The 18,013-nt window shown below is 33.8% G+C and overlaps 1 protein-coding gene across 1 annotated transcript in view; it reads left to right on the top strand.

The window, feature by feature from the left end:
* The window catches only part of tna (tonalli), an 88,320-nt gene that overhangs the window by 35,718 nt on the left and 34,589 nt on the right, over nt 1-18,013 (top strand). The window contains exon 3 of the mRNA XM_069832844.1: nt 4,963-5,209. Within this exon, the coding sequence (XP_069688945.1) occupies nt 4,963-5,209 (247 nt within the window). The remainder of the gene's footprint in view (nt 1-4,962; nt 5,210-18,013) is intronic.

Here is an 18,013-nt window from a genome sequence, read left to right as displayed (position 1 = left end):
TGTTGAGTTGGTGAATGAATGAAAGGTGAGATAAATAATAAACGCGTCAGTGAGAAAGTCTGAGAATGGAGTGGAAGTAGTGAAAGTCGGTGTATTAACGAGGAAGTGACAATGTGAATAAACGAGGGAGTTGAAAGAGTCTGTGAATAAACGATGGAGTGAAAGATTCTGTGTGGAGAGTGAGAGAGTCCGTGAATAAACGATGGAGTGAAGTATTCGGTGTGTAAGAGAGGGAGTGAGAGTCTGTGAATAAACGATGGAGTGAAAGATTCTGTGTAGAGAGTGAGAGAGTCCGTGAATAAACGATGGAGTGAAATATTCAGTGTATAAGCGAGGGAATGAGAGAGTCTGTGAATAAATGCTGGAGTGAAAGATTCGGTGTATAAGCGAGGGAGTGAGAGAGTCCGTGAATAAACGACGGAGTGAAAGATTCGTGTATAAGCGAGGGAATGAGAGGGTCTGAATAAACGATGGAGTGAAAGATTCGTGTATAAGCGAGGGAATGAGAGAGTGTGAATAAATGATGGAGTGAAAGATTCGGTGTATAAGCGAGGGAGTGAGAGAGTCCGTGAATAAACGACGGAGTGAAAGAATCGTGTATAAGCGAGGGAATGAGAGAGTCTGAATAAACGATGGAGTGAAAGATTCGGTGTATAAGCGAGGGATTGAGAGAGGTGAATAAATGATGGAGTGAAAGATTAGGTGTATAAGCGAGGGAATGAGAGAGTCTGAATAAACGATGGAGTGAAAGATTTGGTGTATAAGCGAGGGAGTGAGAGAGTCTGAATAAATGATGGAGTGAAAGATTAGGTGTATAAGCGAGGGAATGAGAGAGTCTGAATAAACGATGGAGTGAAAGATTTGGTGTATAAGCGAGGGAGTGAGAGAGTCTGAATAAATGATGGAGTGAAAGATTCGGTGTATAAGCGAGGGAGTGAGAGAGTCTGTGAATAAACGATGGATTGAAAGATTCGGTGTATATGCGAGGGAGTGAGAGTCTGTGAATAAATGCTGGAGTGAAAGATTCAGAGTATAAGCGAGGGAGTGAGACAGTCTGTGAATAAATGCTGGAGTGGAAGATTCGGTGTTTAAGCGAGGAATGAGAGAGTCTGTGAATAAACGATGGAGTGAAAGATTCAGTGTATAAGTGAGGGAGTGAGAGAGTCTGTGAATAAATGCTGGAGTGAAAGATTCGGTGTATAAGCGAGGGAATGAGATAGTCTGTGAATATAAACGATGGAGTGAAAGATTCGTTGTATAAGCGAGGGAATGAGAGAGTCTGTGAATATAAACGATGGAGTGAAAGATTCGGTGTATAAGCGAGGGAATGAGAGAATCTGTGAATATAAACGATGGAGTGAAAGATTCGGTGTATAAGCGAGGGAGTGAGAGTCTGTGAATACATGATGGAGTGGAATATGCAGTGTTTAAGCGAGGGAATGAGGAAGTCTGTGAATAAACGATGCAGTGAAAGATTCGGTGTATAAACGAGGGAGTCTGTGAATAAGTGATGGAGTGAAAGATTCGGTGTATAAATGAGGGAGTGAGAGAGTCTGTGAATAAACGAAGGGTTACAGTGAATGAGTGAACTAGTGATAACGAGTCAGCGAGAGAAACAGTGAGATTGAATTAACGATTTCACAAGTGACTTTCAGTGGGCGAACGAGTAAGATTGTGTAAGCGAACAAGTGAGTTTGAGTCGGTGAGTGAACGAGTGAGATTGAGTTGAGGAGTGAACGATAAGATAAAGTAAGCGCACGGACAAGTGAGTTTGAATCAATGAGTGAACGAGCGAAATTGAGTCGATGAGTGAACGAGTAAGATAGAGTAAGCTAACGAACAAGTGAGTTTGAGTCAGTGACTGAACGATTGAGATTGAATCGGCGAGTGAACGAGTAAGATAGAGTAAGCGAACGAACAAGTGAGTTTGAGTTAGTGAGCGGACGAGAAATTGAGTCAGTGTCCCTGCGAGAAAGTAATTGTGTTGGTGAATTGCGAGTGAGAAAGTAATAGCCGATGAACAAAAGGGGAAGCGAAAGTCAGTGAGTGAACGAGTGAATGAATGTGAGAGAAGGTCAGTTTCATGCTGATAGAATTGATGAAAAACTATCCTTGTGTGGTAACAAAAATATTTTGGTTTAGATTTGTACAACATTTTAAAAGATCATTGGTATATACGTATGGAACACAGCTATTTCCGCACTCCGGAACTGGTTCAGATAAGAGTAAAAATAACTCTGCAACTGCAATTAATGATGATAAAATGAAAACTACATTCTTACAAATATGAACTTCATAAACTGCATCAATGCTTACAAAACATTATTACTTTAATCGATTTGAGTATCATTTCTTTATTGTAACATTAGATCCAAACATCACGAAATGATAAATCCATCATTGTCATATTCCAATTACTCTCGATTTTGATTGAGAACATGTTTCTACAGTTAAAGAAATCGTTCCACAGCAGTGCTTTACATATTTTGTGCGAGATCGTGCGTATTTGCTTGCTTTCCGCACAAAACCAATACGCGGTAAGTGTGAAATAACACATTCAGTATTCCCAACGTAACACACATAACAATTTCCCTATTCCTACCGCTTAAGCGTCATATTCATTTTACTGCTTTAGGCTTTTAACATATTATTTTTAAAGACCTTCAATATAGTAATAATTATAAATTGGAAATTTTACCACTGCAATTTCACCTAAATTGCACTGTTATTGTTTTTAAATATTTGCAAAAATTAAGTAAACTTTACAACACCACAAAAATTACTGCATTTGTAATGCAAGTAACATTTAGGAAGCCGTGAAAAAATCAACAAGATTCCAGACTCATTATAGACTGGGGGAAAAAAAAGACAGACGTATATCACGGCCTGCTGCAGTATAGTAAACACAGAAAACATTTTATAGGAACAATGTTGAAGATAGATATATTTGTTTTCCAAAGTTGCCGTCATTGAACAGAAACCAAGATGGAGATTTCATTGCAACTAATTAGAAATTCCTCTTTCAGGTATGTAATAAACGATCTTCGCACAAAATAAATTACGATACACGAGCGGTATGTTTGTTTTCATGTTCTCGGAAATTAAAAAAGCTCAACTACGTTTCGCTTTTTCAATCTTTTCCTCGACCATGAAAACGTCAACATGCCGCTCTTGTAACGCATATTACTATTAACGGAGCTGAAATATAATCGAATGTTATTACTGTACCGTATATATTTACCCGACGCTGATATATTGAACTTTTTAATATAAACTATGGAATGGAATTTACGGGAGGGGGCACTATGGCTCAGCACTGCGACCTGTTACGATATATTACGCTAACCCTCAAGCGAAGTGCATTCCCAAACCCACACCGGCTGACTACACTAAGGTTCGACGCGTATCCAGGTTTCGAGCAGGCAGCCCCCACCTCCCTTGTCCTTAGGCCAGCCCCCACCGTACGTCACCAGCCGGTGATCGAGAAATGCTATGGAATTATGACAGAATGATGTAGATGCCTAAAATGGGGGAAAACGGAAGAACCCCGAGAAAACCATAAATTCGATCTTGTCCGCCACAAGTGTCACTATGAAAAATCCCAGACTTGACCGGGACTCGAACCCGGGCGACCTACGTGACAGACCTGAGGTCTGACTACTCAATCACTGCAGGGGGTAACATAAGCTATACAGTGGACTCATATGATGTGACTATTTTTCGTATGAAATACTCTTAAATTCGTATCATGCTTTATTTACTTTCACACAAAGAAGTCCACACCTGTGGAGTAACGGTTAGCGCGTCTAGCCGCGAAACCAGGTGGCCCGAGCTAGATTCCCGGTCGGAGCAAGTTACCTGGTTGAGATTTTTTCCGCAGGTTTTCCCTCAACCCAATATGAGCAAATGCTGGGTAATTTTCGGTGCTGGACCCCGGACTCATTTCACCGGCATTATCACCATTTCATTCAGACGCTAAATAACGTGAGATGTTGACAAAGCGTCGTAAAATAACCTACTAAAAGAACACAAAAGAAACGTAAACTAATGTCATAAGAACAAATTCCAAATCCCACTTATACATTTATCGTATAATAAATAAATTACAATTTTATATTTCCATTTAATTTATGAAGTCAAAACATTTTATTTATTTATTTATTTATTTTAATTCAGTTAAATGACGATCGTCTAAACACAGTATGCAACACACGTGGCAAGTGTATTACAGAATTTCGGAAATAGAACATACTCGATTCTCGTTTTTTTTTTTTTTTTTAACTTTTCTTCGATTCTGTAATAACCCACTTACCATACTTGTATCATAATATACTATTGTATCACTGCTGAAACAGTTTTATAGAGGTTTTATTTTATGCCGTCCCAAACGGATCAGACTGTTTTTAAATAAATATGTATAGCGGAACAAAGTTCCATGGTTGCCCCAGTTTGTCTAGCTTTGGAGGTGTGTTCCGGTGTTCAGAGTGTTGGCCACTTGACATGAACCTCAAGGGTTGCGCGGGACGAAGTGTATGAACCACTCATTGATCTTCAAACTAAATAGTCGTTTCACCTACTTTTCATCTAGATTTAAGTTGACACTTTGCTATTGTCCGTACGCGTTGCCATGGTGTCTGGATCAGTGACAGTTGAGATAGTCTTTTGTTTTACTTGACACAGTTGTTACGTAATATTTCCTTTTAAAGCATGGACAGTGCCTGGTCGCCCAAGTTAATCAATAGCTACAACAAGGTTAATAAGTTAAGTGTTTTAATTGTGCACCGAGACGTAATAGTACCGGTTTTTATAAACGCGTTCGTGTCACAGTGTTAGAAGCTGGGAGTATCTGAATTGCACAGTAGCCCCTATGTGTGTGTGTCTGTGTGTGTGAGAGTTTTAACCACGTGCTTTTCCCACGACCTTATTGCTTTGCTTTGCTTCTGCCCATGCCGCGTTGTGCAGCGGTGTCGGCGGAGGGTATGGAGGGCCTCAGTCCACTGGCGGGGGGATGAACGCTGGGGGAGGCGGGACCGGAGGGGGCCCGGGCAACCCGGGGGTGCAAGAGGGTGGTGGACCTCAACAATACCACCCTTCCCCTTCGGCATTGAGTGCTGCGGCAATGGTAGCTGCCGCGACGGCCACCGCCACCGCGACGGCCAGCGTCGTGGCGCTTCAGGAGCGGCAAGAGATGAACTCTCAGTTCAGCCAGGTCAGTAACTTGCACTGTCTTACTGCATTCATTCCTCTTATTACTGTTATTTGCACAGACTAGACTGCGTGGCCTGTTTTGAGTGCACGTGTAATAATAATAATAATAATAATAATAATAATAATAATAATAATAATAATAATAATAATATCAATTATATTATTTTACTACTGTTATTATTGTCGCTGTATTTTGTAAATAGAGTATATTTCTTGTCATTATTATTAATATTATTATTATTATTATTATTATTATTATTATTATTATTATTATTATTTTGTAAACAGAGTGTATTTTTTGTCTGTAATTATTATTATTATTATTATTATTATTATTATTGTTGTTAACCATGTTACCATTATATATATAGATTAGGCTGTGCGGTCTATTCCGATTACACAACTAATAATAAAACTAGGGGGACAGACCGAACAGATGAAATACACTAGAAACCTGAACAGGTCACTAGAATGGATACAAGCATGATGATGATTATTTTACGTTTTAATCAGGATACCTTTATGCATGCATTGGGTTGTTTGGCTTGTTTCTTTTACACATGTAATTTATTATTATTATTATTATTATTATGAAGATTAATTTATTAAACATGTTACTTTGGTACTACTGCTACTACTACTACTACTACTAATTTACCTTCATTATCAATATTTCGATCTACTACTACTACTACTACTAATTTATCTTCATTATCAATATTTCGATCTACTAGTACTACTAATTTACCTTCATTATCAATATTTCGATCTACTACTACTACCACCACTACTACTACTAATTTATCTTCATTATCAATATTTCGATCTACTACTACTAATGTATCTTCATTATCAATATTTCGATCTACTACTACTACTACTAATGTATCTTCATTATCAATATTTCGATCTACTACTACTACTACTACTACTACTACTAATTTACCTTCATTATCAATATTTCGATCTACTACTACTACCACTACTACTACTACTACAAATTTATCTTCATTATCAATATTTCGAACTACTACTACTACTGCTGCTACTAAGCTTTTAGGCCTACTACTGGTACTAGTTGCTAATGTACCTTCGTTATCAACACTTCGATCAACTACTACTACTGCTAATAATTGTAATCATCATTTCATCAGCTGTAACATACTCTATAGCTTGTTAGTTACGAGTGAGGATTACATATGTCCTTTTTTACATTGTTATGTAGCCAAATTTTTGTTTTCAATTCTGCCACCTTCGTTCGTTAAAACAAGTTTTAATCACCGTTTCTTTAATTATTGTATTTTTTCTAATCGGAATGTCCTTTTTATCAATATTATGCATTTAATACAAAGAAATTCTTCTTCTGCTTATATTATTATTATTATTATTATTATTATTATTATTACTATAATAATAATAATTATTATTATTGTTATTATTATTAAGATTAATTTATTAAACATTGCTACTACTAATTTATCTTCATTGTCAATATTTCGATCTACTACTACTACTACTATTACTAAGCTTTTACTACTGGTACTAGTTGCTAATGTTACCTTCATACAAAGAAATTCTTCTTCTTCTTCTGATTATTATTATTATTATTATTATTATTATTATTATTATTAAACAAGATGGCCCGAGTTCGATTCCCGAGGCAAGTTACCTGGTTGAAGTTTTTTCCGAAGTTTTCCCTCGACCCAACATGAGCAAATGCTGGGTAACTTTCGGTGCTGGACCCAGGACTCATTTCACCGGCATTATCACCTTCATCTCATTCAGACGCTAAATAACCTATTAAAAATAATAATCATCCTGTAACTTGCTTGGCGAGGAAAACTTCTAAATTAATACGTTCGAACCCCTTTTCAAAAGTTGCATTCAAGTAGTAATTGTAAATGGTAAATACAAAAAAAAAGCACTACAAATGCGAATTGCAAAACACAAGAAAACAGTTCTCATAATGGTTTTTAAGACCTGCATTGAATAGCCCTTCTGTAGCTCATGGAACGCAAGTGCTTGACAAGGCGTTCCGTGATTCTCCATCTTTTGTTATCAGCTGCGTCTGTAGACCGGATACAGACATTCTGTGTTTGATGTACTGTATCATACGTGATTTCTGTAGTCATAGAAGATGGGAAATTCGTTACAAATGTTCAACGGAAGTATATACAACACAACGGTGATAGCGCTCTCGTTAAATTGTGACTTACAAATTACACCAGTCTGCCTCTACTGTAGCTAGTTACTATGCTAGTAACAAGTAGAAAGGTTATTGAAGTAGTAATATGTTGAAGCACTTCACGCTAATTTTCAGAACTTTTTTTTATCGCAATCGCGGCTGGGTTTTTGCAGTGTTTCCCTTTACAGTATTTACCTGTGTGCAAAGATTCAAGAGGGGTTTCGACCTGATCCTCTCCCCTTGTAAGTTAAAGAGTACGGATTACCGACGATGTTGCTTTACATTGTCAAGTAGGCTATACATACAGCACTTAATGATTCTGCCGTCTTTGTTCGTTAAACAAGCCACAATTGTCAGTGTTTTGTGTAATATTTATAACTATAATTATTATTATCTTTAACACCATCAATATCAACTACACACCATCCTTGATTAAGCTTGTGATCAATGCCTAATCGGAAGATTCAGGGCTCAGTTTTTAGGCCGCTTTGTTCATTACAAGCAAACACAACAGATCACATCTCCTTCCGTATATCATCCCATTAATAGGTACCAGTTTATAATATAAGAAAAAAATGGGAATTTAAGAATCTTTTGACAAGGGGTTACTTCCCTTTGCGGGGACTATAGGATTAAGGCTGGTTCACAATAAACCGTGAACGAAAACCAGAGTGAAAACGAGAAGCATAGAACGTGAATATGAACATTTTTGATTCACAATAAACCGAGAACATAGACGACTGTGCATATCGATATGCATGTCAATAACGATATGTAAAGTCGATATTACGCATTCTGATGTCATTTGTGTATAATTGACCAATGGCGTTCTCTCATGAGTACAAGGCAGCCAACATAAACACAGATTAACCAACTTCAAAATTTCAACGGTACTGTAAATATGCCCATGCATCTTTATTATCACAACCTATTTTAAGTCTACCATAACGTAAAATAATTAAAGAAGAAACATTTGTAATAGAACAAAAATGAACACAACAGTAGTTACTGAATTGAAGCATGAATATGTAGTGTGTAATACAACCAATACAGTAATAAAATATGTTTCACTTACGATCGGTGTTCAAAGATGCAGCTATTGAAAGCCGCGTATTCTCCTTCATTTTCTCATCTTTATACTAGGCACGCCGCTTATCGTAAACTTGAGGATTTTCCTCAACACTCAATATTAGAATCACATCAAATAAAACTTGCTCCATGATGCACCAGCACAGAACAAAGTAATGCATAGGTTATGTCACGGTCTTCTTGCTACAAAATATACGACGACAAAATAGCTTTTAGATGGCAATAGAATGAATCTAGTGGGCTGTGATCGGAAACGTGAACTCCAAAGTTGAAACTTGGCCAACTGTCCCGGACTCCGGCAAGCTTTTCGTTAATTGTGAATGCTCACATTTAAATGTACACATTTTAACAATTTTACCGTTTTCGTTTTCGTTTCGATTCTCGTTTCCGGTTTATTGTGAACCAGCCTTTAGAGTGATCAGACGACCTCTTCTGTCTGGACATCTCGTCCTTTTTGGGCCTGTGTCCGGGGTCCGGACGGATTTTAAAAAAATCAAGAAATGTCCTCCTTTTCGTAACTTGTGTACCTGATATTTGAAATTATCTGATTTGACGCCCTTTTCAAGTAATTTGCCTGTAGGTGGCAGCAGCATCGATCGAATATACTGTTTGCCAACGATCATAACTCTCTTTGCTCCTCCTTGTTATGGTCGTTGCTCACAGGTAGCTAGTAAGTCGAGAGATCGAGGTGCGAATATAAATCTAAATAGATATTTTCTGTTCACTTTAATAATAATAGTTCCCCTGACTTTTGTATGCAGCTAACTGTGAAATCATTATTATTAAGCTTTTTTCGTAATTATTTTGCAATAAAATAGATATTACATACTTTTTAAGCATGATATAAGTCTAAATCTGTACTGTAAATATGTTTAATAAAATAGATATTGACGTAATTTAGAGTATAATATAGGTCCAAGCCTAAATCTAAGTACATATTTTCTGTCCTCTTTTTTCAAACAATGACCTCCTTTTTGAAGCTTTGTGTCCTCGTCTTTATCACTCTAATAGGATACCACTTTTTATGACACACTAAGCAGTCAGTGACTATGCATTCTCTCTTAGCACGTCGCTATAAAAGTAGTATTCTTATTTAACAAAAAATTTAACAGTTTTCGAAATAATTTTAATGACATTTGGGAAATTACTGTGTTCATACATAAACTTAGATATAAACCAGCATTTATTTGATATTTTTACATTTTGTAATAATACTAATAATAATAATAAAAATACTAATAATAATAATAATAATAATAATAATAATAATAATAATAATAAATAAGAAGAAGAAGAAGCAGAAGAAGAAGAAGAAGAAGATAGATTTTCACCACATGAAGGTTTCAAAATGAAATATTCTTGCATTTTTAATCTACATAATATCTTTTAACAAGACTTGCAAAACAGGTTTTGCTTTGTTTGAGTGATATTCCGTATAATAATAATAATAATAATAATAATAATAATAATAATAATAATAATAAGAAGAAGAAGAAGAAGAAGAAGAAGAAGAAGAAGAAGATAGATTTTCACCACATGAAGGTTTCAAAATTAAATATTCTTGCATTTTTAATCTACATAATATCTTTTAACAAGACTTTCAAAACAGGTTTTGCTTTGTTTGAGTGATATACCGTATAATAACAATAATAATAATAATAATAATAATAATATAAAATAATATTAGTAATAATAATAATATAAAAATAGTAGTAATAATAATAATAATAATAATAATAATAATAAGAAGAAGAAGAAGAAGAAGAAGAAGAAGAAGAAGATAGATTTTCATCACATGAAGGTTTCAAAATTAAATATTCTTGCATTTTTAATCTACATAATATCTTTTAACAAGACTTTCAAAACAGGTTTTGCTTTGTTTGAGTGATATACCGTATAATAACAATAATAATAATAATAATAATAATATAAAATAATATTAGTAATAATAATAATATAAAAATAGTAGTAGTAGTAGTAATAATAATAATAATAATAATAATAATAAGAAGAAGAAGAAGAAGAAGAAGAAGAAGAAGAAGATAGATTTTCACCACATGAAGGTTTCAAAATTAAATATTCTTGCATTTTTAATCTACATAATATCTTTTAACAAGACTTGCAAAACAGGTTTTGCTTTGTTTGAGTGATATACCGTATAATAACAATAATAATAATAATAATAATAATATAATAATAATAATAAGAATATAAAATAATAGTAGTAGTAATAATAATAATAATATAAAAATAATAGTAGTAGTAGTAATAATAATAATAGTAATATAATAGTAATAATAATAATAATAATAATAAGAAGAAGAAGAAGAAGAAGAAAAAGAAGAAGAAGAAGAAGATAGATTTTCACCACATGAAGGTTTCAAAATTAAATATTCTTGCATTTTTAATCTACATAATATCTTTTAACAAGACTTTCAAAACAGGTTTTGCTTTGTTTGAGTGATATACCGTATAATAACAATAATAATAATATTATTTATTTATTTATTTATTATTAATATTTGTGTGCTGAAGAACAGCCAGAGGCCAACATAATAATAATAATAATAATAATAATAATAATAATAATAATAATAATAAAAATAATAATAATAGTAATAATAATAATATAAATATAATATTAGTAGTAATAATAATAATAATAATAATAATAATAATAATAATAATAATAATGTGATTTACACTATTACAAGAGAGATAAAGTTAATACTCTTGGGTTATTTGAACTGTGTATGTGGCTAGCAAACTAGTTTTCCTCAAACAAAGAGAATTAGTGCTTGGCCTGACTGATATTAGGTAATACCCGACTGATAATCAGCAGTGCGTTATGTGCAGAACAATGTCACTGTGACGTAATAGGGACGATACGGTTAACAGGGATTTTCAACCTTCCTTTTTTTTAATGTTCGTATGTGTAATTACGTCGTGTTACTGTTAATGATTCCAACTGTTCAGAACATGGAATATACATACCTATAGATATACGAGCAAGTTGCTTAGGCACCTGTTCTTTTCGGGTCGATGGCGTCCTTTTGCATTATTGCGTCCGAGTCATGGCCGAGAGTATAAGCTCTGTTTCTTCCAAGGATGTCAGCCATAGCACTCAGTCGTTACTTTCAAGGATAATGACAACAGATAGTGGAAAAAGTGTCATAGATTGAGAGATAATGGTGAAATATGATTCTTAAGCATTCAAGGAAAACGAGCAGCGTTGGAGAGCACAAAAAAAAAGATGAGTTGATCTAATATATTTGCAACGCATTGTGTGCACAAATAAGAATTTGTTTAATTGTTCCTAATTAAGATAAAAACGGACATGAAATGGAATGCAGACTTTAATACGGTTAGCATTCTTCTACGCTTTTATCAGAAAATTAGCCACAGTAGTAGCTCAGACTTCGCTTCAAAGGGAACTGAGTTCGGTATCCGACAGAATGTGGACAGGATTCTTATTTTTCATGCTACTTTCTACGATCGCTCGGTTTTTGCCATGTTATCACCGCGTCGCTTAGTAGTCACAGTATATTAAAAGGATGTAGGGCCTATGATCATCATTATCATCGTCGTAATTTTCTTCTCTTCCCTCTCTTCTCACATCATCTTTTTCTTCTCTTTCGATTGCGATTTCGATAGATCTAAGTGTATAGGCGAAATTACCCTATTAGTTGTAATACTGAGTTTTTTTTTATTTAACTTTGCTGTATGTATTTATACTTTTCGGTTTAAAAATGCTGCGGTTTCATGGCGCTGAAAATAAACTGAAAAATGACTATTAATCTATCAGACTTTAGAGAAAGATTGTAGTATTAACAGAGCTTGATTTTTCGAAAGTAAATAGTGATTGCTGAAAAAAAAAATTCTAAACTCGTTCTTTATTATAGTATATAATTTTAAAAATAAATACTAAAATAATATGAAATGAGCAATGAAAATTGAATCTCATGAAAATTTAATCTTAAGTTGGCATTCTGTTAATGGAATGGAAAGCCTGATTGCTTTGAAAGTAGGCTACCGACGAGAAAAGGGTGGGGAAGGTCGTCACTGGACGTAGAATTTATATTATTTACATTTTTATGCGGTAAAACTAAAATAGTTTATTGCAGTAAATATTTCCATGTAATTATTTTGTTCTTATTAATACATACGTTAAATAGCAAGTAACTGATATCCTTTGGAGCTAAGAGGAATTAGTTCTGATAAACAATGATAATTTTTGTGTGTAATGTGATATAATACGTTCGCAAGAGAGAATTGAGGAAAATGTTGTCATTATTATTATTATTATTATTATTATTATTATTATTATTATTATTATTATTATTGCCTAACTATAACTGCAAAGCATTACTATATTATAAACATATCTTATGGTATAGCCAATGAACTTTATGTCCTTCAGAGGCAATAATCTGGAAACATCAGGTTCGAATTCGAACTCTTGCTAGGTTAAGTTTGAGGTTGTTTTCATGTCCTGTGCCTTCTTAGGTAGAGACCTGACCTCACATTACGGGAGTGCTCTAATTCATCTATAAAATCGCAGTTCGAAGTTCAAAACGCTTATTTAATAACCCCCCCCCCCCCAGGTGTATGAAAACCGTAGAATAATCCATATAAATATAAGTAAAATTATAATTTGTATTACTTTTTATTAAAATGTGAAGAGCAGCTCACATAAAATCAAGGTGTGTTAATGTGTAACATATTTACTCTCACAATAGAATATCAGATATAAGGAAAGTGTGTGTGTGTACCGTCCAACGCTGTTATGTTACCAGTCTATCAATATCCTGCCTGCTCGAAGCACGAAGAGAGGTACCGCTTGGCACCGTCTACTATCGTATTGTGACCGAAACCTTCCTTCAGTAAGAAACATGCCATCGGTTCACGTTTTGCGGTCGGATTTCGCAATAATCATCAAATATGACATAAATGACTACATAAGCATTCGCTTATCTAGTTCTGTGTTGCCGGCTGGGTTTCATTGCACACGTGCCAAGCGATAATATTGTTCTGCTTTTATCTCCGGGTCTCTAGTAGCTACCCCTCCCGTTTGGCAGCGCTGCAAGTCTTGATAATACGTAGCAGACCGTGCGCACGTCAGGAACGCTATAATCCAATCCCCAAGGCGTTGATTTGCTCTTTTCATTGCGCAGAAAACAGATTGCTAGTCTCTCTCCTTTATCGTTTAAAATAATATTTCCGAAACCGTTTTCGAGACTTGTTATTGACACGGTATTAATATAATGCGTGTCTCTACATAATTGCTTCCGTACGAGAAATACAAGAGACCCAGGAGTAGTAAGTGACTTATCAGTACTACATATTCGTTGTCATGGTAACCATGTGACGTCACTGAAACCGAAAATCGTTGACGTCATTTTGTTACCATGGTAACTGCAGGACGCGTAGCGATGTTGCCGGATAGACGTTACAATACGACCCAAATAGCCGATACCGATTGTTAAATTTGACTTACAATCTGGAACTGATTAATACAAAATAAAATAAGCCACTTATATTAAAGCACTACAGACGTTGCGTTATATGAAGGCGACTTCGGGAGATGTCGTTCTAGAGGTTGCATTTCAACTTCTCGTCCCCTCATACTTAATTTTTGTTTGTTTGTATTACATTAAATGAAGCTTAGAAGATAAATCTTTGAACTCTGCTTCTATCTTAAATGGAAATTCATTAACAAATGGTTTTACTTAAAGTGGTTAACTATTCGTTGTGCCTCACATGATTAAAATTGTTATAGAACTGGGTTATTTCATATAATATTACTGTTAATATTAAAATTAATTATGATTAGATTAGCATACCATTATTAAATAATGTTATCCTATTTTTTTCCATTTGCGAAGCACTCAGATTCAAAACAAAAAAATAAAGAATATATGCAGCTGAAATTTAAATTATGATTTATTCTATTCTAATACATTAAAACACGAACATGTTGATCTTACGCACAATAATACTCGTAAGAGAACTGAGAAGCTATGAAGTAATATTGCTGCAACAAGTTTTAATAGGTACTTCTGTGGGCTAGCGGGAAGTAGAAGAATAGCAAGATTTAACTTAGGGCGTGCACAAGACCAGTGGCGCCAATTTATATGGGCCCGTGGATCTGGACCCACCCAATAATTTGTCGTCTTATTAATTTATTATTATTATTATTATTATTATTATTATTATTATTATTATTATTATCATCATCATCATCATCGTTTCCATTCCCATTCTTTCCTGGCTTAGTTACCTCATGAGTGATGCCTTACTAGTGTTATTTATGAGGTACAAACCTGTCTTCGGACAGTTGACTAAACAAGAACATGATGTGTGTTGGTTGCTTATTGAAAGCAGTAAATTACAATAATAAAATTTCAATAAGTAAGGATTCATTGTTGATGTACACTTAATTCATCTCTCCTAGTGCCACATAAGGATAGTGCGGAAAAGTTAGATTTAGGGAGAAACACATTTGCGTCACTCCGTGCTACGTAATAGTGAGTCCACTTCCGTATTATCAATTTACAGTTAGAAAGAATTCAAGTTAAAATGTTTATATAATTGCAACATTCTATTTAATTACTAAAAATGGATAAATGTGCAGAATAGCTACGCACAAGATAATGTGTTTTTTTTTAATATAGTTACTAGTATGAAGGAACAAATTAGTATTCATATCATTAAAGAGAGGATTTATGAGATTCTTTTGGGAAATTATGATGAAGTGTTTGAGCCCACTAAATGATTGTAAAAAGTTGGCGTCACTGCACTAGACCACCAAAGACCCCTGCTGGTGCCGCACTTGGCCATTATCCATTTTCAAATCTTCACGAATATGAAGCAGTGCCTTTCATAACACGTTCAGTTCAATATTTTTCATGTACATTGTGTTTCCGACTTATGTTACTGTAATCCAGAATTTAATTGATCGTATAGTACATACCACTGTTATTTTATTTAATGTTAAGGAGTTATGACATAACAGTGGCAATTTGTGTTGGCTCTTGCGGAGAATACTGTGATAGTTTTATTGGCATGTTATTGATTGGTATGATGCTTGACGGCGACATCATTATTATTATTATTATTATTATTATTATTATTATTATTATTATTATTATTATTATTATTATTATTATGAGTAATAGTAGTAATAAATATTAAGATATTAGTTTTACGTTTTATTAATGAGTAAGCGTTATTGCATGAGTATAGATTACGATAAAATATAAAAATAGTTCTCAACAATTTTTAAAGTATTGGATTTTAAAAATTCTGTGACAGTTTCTCTGACCATTATGTAACTTACGTTTAGATAATTTTTTTGTGTAATATGGCGACAACAGGGATTCCGTTTTATTATTCAGTTTGATCACAGTATCTAATGAACCATTCATTGTAGCCAGACGTGTATAATTTAGCATCGCGATAGACTGCATGAGTAACTGAAGTTTCATGAAGGTTTTCATAACTACAGCACAAAACCTTTTGAAGCTATGGTTGACAAATTTTGATGACATTATTGAAAATGTATACTCGTTCAGAAATGTTCACAAAGCTCGGCACCAATATAGGCTATTTCGCTTATTAATATACGCATTTTATGGGCTCTTGTCATCAGGTTTTTCTCAGAAACTTCCCCCAAGCCGATAAAAGTTCGAATATACTTGTTCACTGCTCGCATGCCTATGATATTGATATTCAGTTCAGAATTAGTATGTTGTAACACGGAAATTTAATTGAAAATGGATTAATGTATTTGTTTATAATTTGTAGGCCTTGTGTATAGTGGTGAAACTTATTTTTATACCATAGGCCTATGTTTGCCAACTGTGATGTATGCAACAATTCCGAAATGGTGTATTGAGTTGAAATATTGCTTGGTCATGAAACTTATCTATTACTCTGTAGTGGGATGTCTTGTGTGTGAACATGGAGGCCGACATTGTACTGACAACCCTGAATTGCATACCCTTTTTTGACAACTTTGGTTGTATGCTTGGGGTTACTAGTCACCACACATATTCTTTTGGGCCTGTTGTGTACAATGGCTTTTATTTTGTATTATATTTTTATGGATATGTTACACAAGGATTTTTGGATTATGAAAAAATAAATTTGAAGTTTATATTTAAAACATAAAGATTGCTGGTAACACAATTATTTTTCATACATGAATTTTAAAAATTTATAACAAATAGTTTGCTTACAAATTGAATATATTATTTTTAGAAGAGACATGTTTCTAATAATATTGCATAATTTGGAAATAATCTTAGTATTATTTTCAGGTTTGCAGGATAAGAACACCCTCATTTTGCACATTCAACGCAAGAAATGCTATAAAAACTTACAAACATGCCTTTATACTAACATGGGGTTACTAACTACCCCACGAAGCTCATGAAACGTGTGTACTGCTTTGAAATTCACAGCCTACTGAGGAGTGGAGACTGTTCTAAGTAGTGAATAAATACGTGATTTGAGAAATGTTGAAAGCCATCCAAAGATATGGCAACAAAATATAAGGTTTTGTGAGGTGACGCATCACCCCAATATGGATTCTACGGTTAAGGAGGGAAGTACACCATTGACTTGCAAAAATTTAGTGGAATTCATTTTTTTATATCTCGGCTACTATAACAGATAATTGAACAAAACTTTTCATGCTTAATACACATTCATTACACTTTATAAAAACACTATTGAGAATATTAAAATAGCTAATAATTACCTGTAAAAATGATATCAAATTTGCATAATTTTTTACAACCGTAAAGCATTTACATAATAAAATATACAATTATTTAAATATCTGCATGATTCATTTACCTATTCAAGAAATACTTTTTTTTTAATCATTACCGTCAATATTAAATTTTCTAAAATGTTTGATTAAAAAAAAAAATATATTTCTTGAAGGAATAGGGTAAAGATCCTAGACTGTGTTGTTGATGTAGGTTTTTGAAATATTTCTGTAAAAGAATCTTGCAGATATTTAATTATTTGTGGATTTTATTATGTAAATGCTTTACGGTTTTAAAGAAAAATGCAAATTTGATATTTTTATAGGTAATTACTAGATATTTTAATATTCTGAATAGTGTATTATAAAGTGTAATGTATGTATATTAAGCATGAGAAGTTTTGTTCATTAGCTTTTAGAGTAGCTGAGATTTAAAAAAATGAATTCCACTAAATTTTTGCAGGCCAGTGGTGTACCTCATCTCGTAAGTTACTGGAGTTCCATCATCTTGTGTATACGGTTGAAAGGACAAAAGACCAAATTCTGAAAAGAATAGAATAACTAATAAGGAGAAAATAATGGCGGCTACTATATTTTTGATGGTGTGAAGTGGTATATACAAGTTAAAGATATGCCCGCAAAACATATATTTAGATGTTATCATATGCTGTTTATCATAAATATTAACTATTTTATGACAGCCTAAGGTAACTGATTTTAAGAGACAGAACCTCACAATTTTATTCACTCTTTAC

Source organism: Periplaneta americana, chromosome 8 (assembly GCF_040183065.1).
Source record: "Periplaneta americana isolate PAMFEO1 chromosome 8, P.americana_PAMFEO1_priV1, whole genome shotgun sequence".
NCBI lineage: Eukaryota > Metazoa > Arthropoda > Insecta > Blattodea > Blattidae > Periplaneta > Periplaneta americana.
This window is presented reverse-complemented; position numbering and strand designations above follow the sequence as displayed.